At 38.8% G+C, this 12778-nt stretch overlaps 1 protein-coding gene and 1 pseudogene across 2 annotated transcripts; both read right to left on the bottom strand.

Moving 5' to 3' along the window:
* Positions 1-80: 80 nt before the first annotated feature.
* Positions 81-3378, bottom strand: LOC121957461 (major histocompatibility complex class I-related protein 1-like; annotated as a pseudogene). The gene is made up of 4 exons (XR_015779369.1): positions 3121-3378; positions 1798-2073; positions 675-953; positions 81-406 (listed from the first exon to the last, which is right to left on the bottom strand). The product of XR_015779369.1 is annotated as a major histocompatibility complex class I-related protein 1-like (transcript).
* Positions 3379-3815: 437 nt separating this feature from the next.
* Positions 3816-12048, bottom strand: LOC121957398 (class I histocompatibility antigen, F10 alpha chain-like). Its single transcript, XM_042505960.2, has 7 exons — positions 11608-12048; positions 9841-10107; positions 8563-8841; positions 7356-7658; positions 6336-6443; positions 6024-6041; positions 3816-5472 (listed from the first exon to the last, which is right to left on the bottom strand). Exons 1-7 carry the CDS (start codon positions 11651-11653, stop codon positions 5468-5470), a joined length of 1026 nt encoding a protein of 341 aa, XP_042361894.2. The 5' UTR covers positions 11654-12048; the 3' UTR covers positions 3816-5467.
* Positions 12049-12778: the final 730 nt, after the last annotated feature.

The following is a 12778-nucleotide window of genomic DNA, read 5'->3' as shown; positions in this document are numbered from 1 at the left end:
ACTAGTCAATGCAGTTTACGTCCACGCTTCCTCCTGTGCGGTCATCCGGTTCTTAAAGAACTATAAACAGAAGGTCTCGTTCAGCACACTAAATCTGTCTTACCCCAGTTAGTCCTGATCGCTGCTTTGTCCAGTTTGGTGATGATGTCGTCCTTCACACCAGAGAGATGAAACACACACTCGTACCTGCTCCAGTCTTCAGGTGCGACTGATGAAACGTTCAGGTCGACGCTCATCTGGAAGGTTCCATCGTGGTTGGGGAGGATCTCTCCGAGGTCCACGTCCTCGTGAATCTCCTCTCCGTCTTTCCTCCAGAACATCATGGCGCTGTTGGGGTAGAAACCTGTAGCGTGGCAGCTGACTGGAGAGGACGGAGACTTCTGGAGGAGAGACACTGAGGGACGCTCTGCAGAGACAGAAAGAGACATGCATTTGACAAAAATACTGAATTCCCTGAAAAAAATGTCTCTCTTGATGGTGTTCCTCTGACGATGAGGCCTCTAAAACCAGTGCACTCTAAAACATTTACCATACAGCATGGAGAGCTACCAAAAAGCGAATGAAAATCCCAAAATCCAAAAATCAGTCAGCTTCTGTTTTTGTAAAATCTTTCCATTCTTTATTGAGTACATATTTACTCCACCATGAATCTACATGAGGTCACGCGATCGTACCTGTTCTCAGCAGAAAGCTCCTCCCATAGTTCAGGTGCTTCCTCAGCCATTCGGGACAAAGCTGGGTGAGGTAATTCTTCCAGAGCTAGTTTCTGGCTCTCTGTCTGTCCCAGAAGTGTTTGGTGATGACAGCTTGCGATTTGGAAGCGACCCACGACTCTGTGTTTAAGTCGAACGCCAGGAAGTCCGCTCCATCATAACCGTACTGCTGATATCCGTGAACCTTTTGGGTCTCATCATCCCACTCGCAACCGTGCATCTTCTGAAGAATCTGGACACCTGAGAGACAGAGAGAGAGACGGAGACATCAGTAAACCAGAGTGAAACATACAGCTGCTCTGTAACTTTCAGAGTAGACAGTAAATGCTCCTCTGTCAGCTGTAAAACGGCTGTGATCATCAAGTTCCTGCAGTCGAGTTATGATGGACGAACTCCCTGCAGGCAGTTCAGCAGAGTTATTTTCCATCTTATCGACAGGAAATAACCTGTTTATGCTCTTTGCTGATTGTTATGGGATGGACAAAAACACTATTGGTGTAGTAAAGCAGCATTCAGTATTGGCGGGCCTGCAGGTTAGGATGGTTAGGAGGGCATGTTTTAATTTTCCTTTTTATTCTTTTAAAATTTATAGAATTAGATCATTTTGTAGTGGTTTTATTAATTTTTAATGTTTTTTTTCTTTATATTTTTGGGCAATTTTTTTTTCTTTCAGACTTTTTGGTGATTTTTTTCCTTTAAAGTGTATGGTTATTTAAAAAAGAAAATGCTTACTAAACCTGAGGGCGCGCCAAAGTAAAATAGCCAAAATGACACCATTTATCCTGTTTAGAAACTGTCAAATTTTCAAATTTCCGCCAGTCTTTAAACACAGGAACAGGAAAAAATATGTTTTTGGGGAGAGCCAAAAAAAATTAAATTAAGTGTGTTTTCGTAAACTCGACATGGCTGCGAGTTATTCTTATCTAATCTTGTGGAAATAAACTTGTTTATGATCTTTGGTGGTTATTTTGGGATTGACAGAAACACCGTATCAGTGTAGTAAAGCAGCATCCAGTACTCTCAGTCTCAGTAATGTTTCTGTTGAGTCTGCGTATTCAGAATTTAAAAAAAAACAGTTACATACTTCCGGTTTGGTTCAAGCGCTGCTTCAAAATGAGAAATTCATCTTTGAAGACTTGTTGGTACGCCGTACACTCCTGTTTGTACAACGTCCAGTACTGAGGATCCTCTTCTCTTAATTTGTCCATCCAGGCCTGTTTGGGTATCGCCGTCTTTATTCTGCTGTCACAGTAACCCGCCTGAACGTCATCAATCAGCATCACAGCCATGACATCCGGGAAGTTGTGGGACTCTGGGACTCCAGAGGACGCGATGAAGAAAACCTTCATGGAGTGTTTCACTGGAAGACAAACAGACATTCAAGTTTTTTCATCTGCATGTTCTCATGTAGGGAGAAGTTGGGAAATTTAATGTTAAATTACATAGAAAGCCATGTGAAACTGAATTCCACATTTAACCCTTTGAAACCTGGATCTTCAGTTTTCTTGTACACCTTTCACAAGCATTTAAGCCTCTGAAACTTGAGCTCGTTGGTTTGATTTTTTTCAAAAATAACGGGGAAAAGGTCATCAGTAATTAGGTTAAAAAAAGTCCCTCAAAATACAAGAAAATTGTAAGTGTTGCAGAGAAGAATGTATAAAAATTTTAATAATAATAATGCTTTGTTTTTATTTTTATTTTTTTTTTTAAGTTTATGCTATTTGTTTGGTAATTTTTCATAACCTTTTTTTCTAATTTCCTGCTCATTTTAGGGTAATTTAGGGTAAGTTTGCTTCGTTTTTATAAACTGCTTTTTCCCCCCTTTTTTCCTTATTTTTACCTGTTGTTTTCTATATGTTCGATTTGTCAATTTACAATCATTATTATGAGAAATTATCAGTTTGTTGAGTAGGAGCATTTAGATTAAGTTCTACAAGTGTGAGTCAAAAAATAAAAAAATAGTAAAGTCCTGTTCTTATTGGTAGGCTTTTCGTTTCCTGTAAATTGAGCACGTTTCTAATAACTCTATTAAAAGTAAACAAGCACAGGACACATCTCGGTGTGAAATGCCTGATATAATCAGTGCGGCCAAATATAGACAGTTTTATCATGTCGGAAGTGAAACTAAACTTCATCTGTGCCTGCAGGATAGTTTTTATTACTCCTGGGATGGCGAAGGCATGACCCGCCTTACTGTACTCCTGATTGGCTAACCCTATTTACCTTAAACCTAACCAATCACAATCCTCATACCCGAAACTAAACAATCTGACACGAATAGCAGCCAATCAGAGGGAGAGAGAAGGCGGGACTTTCCTTCGCCATCCTAGAGGAGGAAAAATTAGCGGTCCTGAAGCAACGGAGGAGAAAAATACAGAAACTAGAGAAACGAGAGATGTGATCTCACCTGAGGATGAAACGTGACAGAAGAGGAGCAGCAATAGGAGCCGTTTCATCTTGTTTTCATAAGGACATGAGGGTAAATCACCGAGCTGCGCCACATGTCCTCCTCTGAGCGTGCAGCTCTTTCCTCGCGCACTGCGAGGGGCGTGTCTCTGCTGCGGCTCTCCAAGGGACTGTTCGACATTTATTGATGCGGGGAGGGGGGGTGAAACTCCCGTATCATTTAAAGAAGCAAAACCAGCCAGCATTGCAAATATTTTCTTTGGAATTATTATTATTATATTAAAAAACTCTCCCCATTAAAACTTTTTTTCTGCTTCTGATTGTTGTCAAACATGTGAACTCAAATACCATCTAAAAACACAAAACCCAACAAAAACAAAACATTTTTATATTGACAAATCACATTTAAATTTGATTTAAAATGTGTCTTCTGAATGATCTAATTGAGAAAACCCATGGCACCAATATACATAAATTACATAATACATAAATTCTAAAATTACCAATCATTTATATATAGCTGTGTGTTGGTTACAGTCACCACTGCTATAATGTGTGTGAAGCCAGAAATCCAGACATGTATCATTTAAAGTAGGGATGCCCGAAAATACTGGCACGTCATCAGGATCAGACGATACTGGTCAGCCCAAATGCTGATTCCCACCATTATCAAACACAAACACACACACACGCGCATATATATATATATTTATTTTGTTTGTACTTCTTGGTCATCGAGCCTCTGCTCATACATTTACAACTGAAATATTTTCTTTAAATATTTCCGATTTATTTACTCTGTAAGCTGATAACACATGAACAACAAACCTTAACAGATTTTAAAAATAAATTTAAAAAAAAAATGACTACAGACTCAAAAATTAACAAATAAAAAAACGTTTCCAAAGTTTTCCTTCCAACTTTCATCAACCAAGGTAATAGCGACTACCACTGATAAAAACGCTGCTGGTGAAAGTGGCTAAGCAGGCTTACTTACGTAACTGTGACTCTATAAAAATCTATAAAGACTCTTGCTGACTCTGATGTTTTAATGATGAGAAGACTGGAAACTGGAATAACTAAAGCAAAATTAAATAAGAACACAATATTAACATGGCGTAACGTGGTGTAACGTGTAACATTTTTTGTTTAACAGTAACCAAAAAAAAGTCAAACCAGATTCACCATCTTTGTCTTTGTACCGCCAAGTGAAAGTAACCGAAAGCACGTGAGCTGCCTAACCAACTAATAAACAACAGACGCTTCATACTCATTCTGGCTCCTACGTAGACATTAACAGGAGTGATAAAAACAGTACACGTCAGTACACAGTACACTTCAGTACACTTCAGTTCAGAGCCGATTCTAAAGAAACAGGTAACATGAACAATAGCAACAAAAAAGTAAACAGCAGCTAAAAAGGAAATGTAAAGTTAGCTTATACGTTTAAATATATTTAAATCCACAAGATGTGGATTATATTGTCCAAGCAGGTCAGTAGTCAGGTTTCAGATTTGTGCAAAACTTGAGCGATACTTTTAATGTCGATAAAACACAATCGTGAGATTACTGCGTTGCCACTGCGTGACGTTAATGCGACTTCCTCTTTCGCAAAAAACATTCTGGCGATGGATGTTCATAACATTAGCAGGTTTATTTCTATTGCAGCCACCGCACTAGACCTCATTATTTCCCAATTAAAGGCCACGTAGGCGTGTTATGTGAGCGATCATAAAAAGGCGAGCCCCTCATATGTGGGAGTGACCACGTATGGTACGTACGGTATTTTTGAATAGCCTGAAATACCATCTCATGCATAAAAACATTTCTTTGTGATATATTTGAGTTTTTACGAAATTGACGTGTTTCCATCAGGCGTATTTTATATTTGCAAATTCAATTTGCGCAATTTGAGCGCTAATGGAAACCCGCTGAGTGATATATGTGTGTGTGTGTGTGTGTGTGTGTGTGTGTGTGTGTGTGTGTGTATATGTATATGTGACGCAATGGAGCGACAGGAGTGTACAGCTGGTGTTTAAGGTCTTCATTATTTTTTTTCAAGAGTGGACACGTCTTATGATGTGACAACTAAAGTGCTTGACTTCTTAGTGATTAACACCGACAACAGATGATTTCTTAGTGTCTAATAATATGAACCAAATAAGGCCCAGACTAATAAGTGTGACAAAAAAAACGTCTGCAGAAACAGCTGGACAGCAGCATCACTTCTCTCCAGATGTTGTTGCTCCTGAAGGATTTTCCTCCTCAGTGACGCCTCTGTCGGCTCTGACTGTCACTTCAATAAACTTTATTGGTGCGTCAACGGAAACACACCTGACGACTTCGATTTATCCTGTTGGGGGAAAATTAATAAAATACAAGAACATACATAAATATACACAGTTTTGATGCCACAGATTAATATGTGGACAGGTGGACTGACTTATTGGAGTTCATACTGGACATTATTAACCATTATTATTTTACATATCCCATTTAATTATTATATCCACATTACTGATGACTATTTATCAAAAATCTCGGTGTAAATATTTTGTGAAGGCATCAATCGTCAACTATACAATATTGTCGCAATATTTAGGTATTTAGTAAAAATACTTTTACATATGATTTTCTCCATATCTGCCGGCCTGAGCGGAATATAACTAATTACTTAAACTCAAGTACTGTAGATGTGATTAAGAGTTATTTAACATGCACGTTGTACTTCATGACAATTATTTGACAGCTAAAGGAACCTTTCAGATCAGATTAAGAGTTTACATTGAACATATGACAAGTGTTTGAGGATGTCAGCATGTCAACTATTTCATAAAAAGCAGAGATTCAGTCTAGTGCTTTCACTAAAGTATTTTGAAAATATATAAATAAAGGGAAACTTACTATTTGCAGGTCTGAATCCTGAAAGACAGAAATGAAAATTGGTAAATGTGAAGACAAATCCAGAATTTATTAAATATTATATTACTAATATTACAATTTTGCATTTTTTGCATAAATTTCACAGATTTTTTCTTTAAATAGAAAGTGGGAGAGCATGCTCTTAAACCATAGATGAAGCTTCTTTTAGTGGTAAAGTTACTGAGCCAGTTCGCACTTTTTTTAATCCTTTCAGACTACATACAATGCTTTTTTAATCACTGAATTAAACCTGCATTTTATATCAAACAGTGGAGAAAAAATGGCTTCTCTCACCTTGATTGTTCCTTCTCCAGATGAAGAATCCAGCGATGCCGAGCGTCAGCAGCAGCAGCCCGACAACGACTCCAACAACAGCAACGGCAGGAAACTCTGAGGGAGAAACTGGAGCCACAGCAGAACATTAACACTTTGAAACATATCCACCAAAAGGACTGTGCTACTTTTGCAGCCCCTAAACCCGTGCAAATTAGAGAAAAAGACAGCGTGCAATCCACCAAGCATGCGCAAACATGCAAACTGAGCCTGTAGCACGAGCATGAAGGTATTCTCAGAAAAACTGCCCCCTTCCTATGCAAACAAACCTTATGGTAATCACCATCAAATGCACAAGTGATGCTTTTTCAATGCCATTGACACCCGTGTATTAAATAGGCCAATTTCTCTCTCTTCAAGGCTCATGAGCTTTAAATGATATTGAACTGATATTGAGTGAAATGGGTGAAATCTACCATCAAAAGGGGGGAACTGAGTGGGCTGTGAGTTTAAACTGAATTTTGAAATGAAACAGTTCTGATGGAGCTCAGGATTCATCCTTTAAGGCTGCCTTATTACACACAATTTTACTGTATAAACCTGGAATCTGTGTGTAACAGCCAGCCTGTGGATGTGAAGCAGGTTACAGAACATTATGTTCAAGAATAAAAAAGAAACGCATGTTTGGGAATAAATGCTTCATCTGATGGAGAGAAGGTACTGTGTTTTCTCTAACTGGAAAATTAGGCCAGTTATAGCCAGACGATAGCCACCAAAGCTGTTACTTACAAAAATGACAAAAATAAGATAAAGGAGAGGATACAAAGTTGTATATATCAATCATTCTGCTTGCCCAAAGTGAGGATTGAAAACTAAAAATCAGAGTCAAGAGTTAACTGACCCAGGTCCAACTTCAGTGGACAAACAAAACAAAACAAAAAATAAATAAATACAATAAAATGAAATAAAATCAAACTATATTAAATTAAGCAAAAATAACCTTTTTATTACAACTTCCATCACATCTGATCTCAGTCTTACCCCAGTTAGTCCTGATCGCTGCTTTGTCCAGTTTGGTGATGATGTCGTCCTTCACACCAGAGAGATGAAACACACAGTCGTACCTGCTCCAGGCTTCAGGTGCGACTGATGAAACGTTCAGGTCGACGCTCATCTGGAAGGATCCATCGTGGTTGGGGCGGATCTCTCCGACATCCACGTCCTCGTGAATCTCCTCTCCGTCTTTCCTCCAGAACATCATGGCTCTGTCGGGGTAGAAACCTGTAGCGTGGCAGCTGACTGCAGAGGACGGAGACTTCTGGAGGAGAGACACTGAGGGGAGGTCTGAAGAGAGAGAGAGAGAGAAATAAAATTACATCAACTTTTGGACTTACAACAATATATTATTATTAACAATAATAATAATAATAATAACTTGGCCACGGGTCTGGATAGGATGAAGTTTTGGTCCAGATCCGGACCGCGGTCCGCCTGTTGGTACATGTGATGAATCAGTGGTATGGACGCTATGAATACACACCTCCGTGCGTATTGGTCACGTGCAATGACAGGTGTTTTGTTGGAAAGCCTCGCAGGAGCCAGACAGCTTGTAAAGCTGCTCCAGCCGGAGTGGACTGTTGGACATTTTAGCGTGCTGGAGTGGGCTATCACACGTTCCCGCTGGAGCGGGCTGTCTGAAATGTCCACACGCTGGAGCGGGCTGTTGCACATTTCCGTGCTAGAGCAGGCTGTTGGCCATGTCGCGCACTGGAGCGGGCTGTCTGACATTTCTGCGCTGCAGCAGGTTGTCGCACATGTCCGCGCACTGAAGCAGGTTGTTGGACATGTCCGCGCACTGGAGCATGTTGGAGCGGACACGTCCGTGCGCTATGGGATGGTAATGATTGCTCCAGTCAAACCCTCAGATGTTATGTGGGAAACCAAGTTATGACTGTTGGCCGATTAAAAACTTTTTGATTACAAAAGGAACAGAAATATAAATAAATAGCCTTTTTCTCCTTTGGCAAGTGACCATGGTATAAGCAGGATAATTCCTGTTGAGGTGTCCATAATAAGTAAATAATGACCTCAGCAGAGTCCAACATGCACGTCTCCAAATTTGCCGTTAATCCCTGATAATGGACACCCTCTCAGGCATTATCCCCTCGATAACTGCACAGTAGAAATTTAAAATAATTGTGTACATTGTGATTCCATCATGGATCTACATGAGGTCACGTGATCGTACCTGTTCTCAGCAGAAAGCTCTTCCCATAGTTCAGGTGCTTCCTCAGCCAGTCAGGAAAAGTCTGGGTGAAGAAGTCTTTCCAAAACTTATTTTTATCTCTTTGCCTGTCCCAGAAATGTTTGGTGATGACAGCTTGTGGTTTTGAAGCGATCCACGTGTCTGTATTAGAGTCAAACGTTAGAAAGTCATCTCCATTGTAACCGTACTGCTGATATCCGTGAACCTCTCCAGTCTCATCATCCCAATCACAACCGTGCATCTTCTGAAGAATGTGGACACCTGAGAGAGACAGAGCGAGAGACGGAGACTTCAGCAAAGCGTGAGATCACAGTCATTTCTTCCCAGCTGATATCACATCTTTACACAGTGATCCACAGACACCAAAACGACCTCCTGCTGTTATTGGCTGAATGAATGCCACTTAATCATCATCTGAACGGTGTGAACGTCTCAGAGAGTCAGATGCTGTTTCTCAGAGTCAAGGATGCTGCTTTGGTAGTTTGGTATTTTATATATATTTTAAATAAGAAAGTCACATTCAAGGCACCCCCCTCCTCTGATAAAGAAAGTACAGTCCCACAACGGCAGCACAGAAGCTAAGCGATGTCTTGCTGGGGACGGGGCCGCAGCAAAACACATTTTCGCCACCTTAAAACATCAAAATCAGTTTAAGTGTCCACGTTATTTGAATATTCCCTCCTCTTTATGTTACACAGCAGCTGATGGAGGCAGTGGAAAACCAGCAACTCTGCCATTTAAAAGCTTCAAATCAATGTTTTTATTATTTTATTTTATTTATCTTTTTTTATTCATTTATTTTACTTTGCTGTTTTACAGCAAGGTAAAGTGGTGAAACATATTCTAAATGTAGAATAGGCTATACTTAAAGTACTGATTTTTTTTAAGGTGGCTTAAAACTAATCAATGAGGGCAGAGTTTTCTCAGCGCCGTTTGATTATCTGTACGTGACGCGCCAGTTTTCTACCCCAAAGTTACTATAAATAAAGAGCTTTTATTTTGATTCAGTCTATATCAGAGACTGTATAATAATATACATTTACTGCAACTAGATGAAAGGGGGCATGTCTCCACCTGCAGTGGGTTAGTGGACGGACTTCCTAAATGGATTGTCCCCCAGTGCTTGTATACTGGGACAAAGACAGCAGTCCAATTAAACGGCCTAATTGAGCTAAAACTGAAGCTTGACTAAACAGTGCATGTCAACACACCGAGTAATGTGTATGTGTGACTCTGTACTCAGGACGATTATTTACGTACCTCCAGTTTTGTTTAAGCGCTTCTTCAACAGGTTAAATTCTTCTTTAAAGGCTTGCTGGTACATGGTACACGACTCTGTGTACGACCTCCAGTACTGCGGATCCCCGTCTATCAGTTTTTCCATCCAGGCCTGTGTGGGTATTGCTGTCTTGAGTTTGCTGTCACAGTAACCGGTCTGAACATCATTCACCAGCGCAACGGCCACAACCTCTGGGAGGTTTCGGACCCCTGAGGATGCCGTGAAGTAAGACCTCAAGGAGTGTTTCACTGAGGGACAAACAGATTTTCAGGTCTTAGATGTGCATTTTTTCTGACATCATTCTGTTGGTTAACTACGACAGAGTTTTAGGGTCATATTAAGGATTTTTTTTTGAAAGAGTTTGAGAATTTAGTCATATTATTATGAGAAAAACATAATAATATTACGAGAATAAAGTTGTAGTTTTATGAGAATTAAGGTGTAATATTACGAGAATCAAGTCATAATTTTACAAGAATAAAATTGTAATTTTATGGGAAAGGGGATAATATATTACGGAAATAAACATATTGCCAGCAAACTATAACGGGAGAGCACAGAGTTTATTTCCATAATATAATATCCCCTTTCTCATAAAAACATGACTTTATTCCTGTAAAATTATTACTTCTTTCCTAATAAAATTTACAATGTTTTTTCCTTGTAAAGTTTCAACTTTCCACTTTCCCACTCATTCTTATGATTTTATGACTTTATTCATGTAATAGTATGACTTTATGCTTGTAATATCACAACATTTTTCTTATATTTTAGGACTTTATTCTTGAAATTCAAATTCAAATTCAAAATTTGACTTTTTCCCCCTTAACATGTCCCTGTTCTTCCGTCGTAGATAACTGGTTGCTCCTTTAGTGCAGAATTTGATCTGTAAATAAAAAGGGTATACCAAAGCCCTATTCCTAGTAGTCTATGTATTTCCTTGGTATTTGTGTCTTAAGCAACAACCATTAAATGGCCTGTTGCCAGTGTCTATAAAGAAAGGACTTATGGGTCACACCCCATTATGGTATTCCTGAAATGTAATCTCACCTGAACACTTACAGCACTTACATTCTCACTTGCAACAAGATCTGTTTACTAAATTGCTTATGACTCACATGAAATACCCATTTAAAGTTGCTTTATGTAGTTTTACATCAATCAAGCATCCTACGCGTGTTTATTTTAATGATCACTGATAATATTAATTAATTAAAAAGTGAAAGTGTCAGCGTGGGAGCAACTTTTGCTTAGTAAAACCTCAGGGAGCTATTTTTATTTATTCATTTTTTAAATTAAATTTTCACTTGACTAAAAAACAAAGTTGCAGAGAACTTGCTATATAATTATGCTATGCTACATAAATGATAAAACATGTTCTAAAAGCATTTAAACAAAGCCTTATGTTAGAGTTTGTTACATTCAAAATTCTAAATATTGACAAAATTATTTTTTATTTTTATTGCAAACGCACATCGGTTCCAAACATCAGTTATCGGTCTCATTAACTAATAGTAATTCGTATGGGGTATCGGCCCTGAAAAACCAATAACGGTGACATAGTCACCTATATATTTATTTATTTATTCACGTATTTATTTATTTGTATCTTTCTATTTAAAGAGTTTTTTCTGCCTCTGGTGTTTCCACGCTTATGGTTGCGTTTCCTAGCTCCACTTTGTGCTTCGGTCTTTTTGTATGAATAGTGCGAAACAAATAAAATGTGAGAGATTAAAATGCCTTCTTACCTGCAGATGACACGTGACAGAAGAGCAGCAAAAGCAATAAACTCATCTTTTTTGAAAAAGTAAACAGAGCTGGAGCTCAAAGCAGAGTCGGCTGATTTAAACTTTCTCTTCAGTCCAAAACTGTTTCCTGGTTTAAAGGAGATTTGAATGTTTCACCTGGAGCAGGGCGCGTGCTCCAGCCCGTTTTCATCCTAAACTGAAGAGAAATTCCTGTTTACAGGTGATCAGACACGCGACTGTCACCCGTAACTCACTTCAGCAGGTATCAGCGGTGAACTCTGTGCGCTTTAAAGGATGACCATCATCAAACAGACGACGACCGTGCGATTATACACATAAATCAGCCTGAAATATTTTTTGACAGCGTCTTAAATTTAGGAAATGCCTTTACGACCAACGCCTGCCAACCAACCAACAGAAACGCAGCATGAAATGACGCACTGATCAGCGCGACACTGCTAAACGCTAACAGATGCTAACAAATACTTTGAGCTCTCGTATCAAAAGTTGGCCTCTTTTTCCCCAAAACACAACCGCGCCCGCATTCCCCTCCTCCTGCTCTTCTCCTGACTTTTTCCCGACACAGATAAATCCCGTTACAGCGACGGCTCGATGTTTGTTAACATTTTTCTCCCAAAACTACAGCGGAGTAAATGGAAGACGCACGCTGATGACGTCGAACCTGTGCGTAATTAAAAAAGTTAACCTGTTACATATATACGCAATATATTTTGCAAGTCAGTTAGTTTGAGAGAGCTTTTTTTCTTTTTAAACTTGATTTGCAAGAAAGCAAATGTAATAGAAAACAGTACCAAATACAAGAGTATTTTTACATTCTGTTGTTGCTATTTTATTACATTATATTTTATTCTTAGGTTTATCTATCTATCTATCTATCTATCTATCTATCTATCTATCTATCTATATAAACCTAAGTAAAATAGCAACAACAGAATGTAAAAATACCTGGTCTAAGTCCAGGATTTAAGACACTGCTTAAGTAAAAGTGCAAAAGTATTGGTGGCAAAATGTATCTAAAGTATCAAAAGTCACATTATTCAGAATGCAGATCTATTTTTGATATTTACATTTATCTCTTTTTGTAGTTGGTCGAGCTGGAGCTAATTTTAACTATTGTATATAGTGATAAACACTTAAACGTGATATTTTT

The sequence above is a fragment of the Plectropomus leopardus genome, chromosome 17 (genome assembly GCF_026936395.1).
Source record: "Plectropomus leopardus strain MGB_pleo_1.0 chromosome 17, ASM2693639v1, whole genome shotgun sequence".
Classification (NCBI taxonomy): domain Eukaryota; kingdom Metazoa; phylum Chordata; class Actinopteri; order Perciformes; family Serranidae; genus Plectropomus; species Plectropomus leopardus.
This window is presented reverse-complemented; position numbering and strand designations above follow the sequence as displayed.

What these genes read in the sequence shown, in the direction of transcription:
- LOC121957398 (XM_042505960.2), bottom strand. Translation starts at nt 11,653, where the DNA reads ATGAGTTTATTGCTTTTGCTGCTCTTCTGTCACGTGTCATCTGCAG. An exon ending in GCGCTTAAACAAAACTGGAG is followed by an intron (nt 8,842 to 9,840) that starts GTACGTAAATAA and finishes TGTCTCTCTCAG; the next exon opens with GTGTCCACATTCTTCAGAAG. An exon ending in GAGCTTTCTGCTGAGAACAG is followed by an intron (nt 7,659 to 8,562) that starts GTACGATCACGT and finishes CTCTCTCTTCAG; the next exon opens with ACCTCCCCTCAGTGTCTCTC.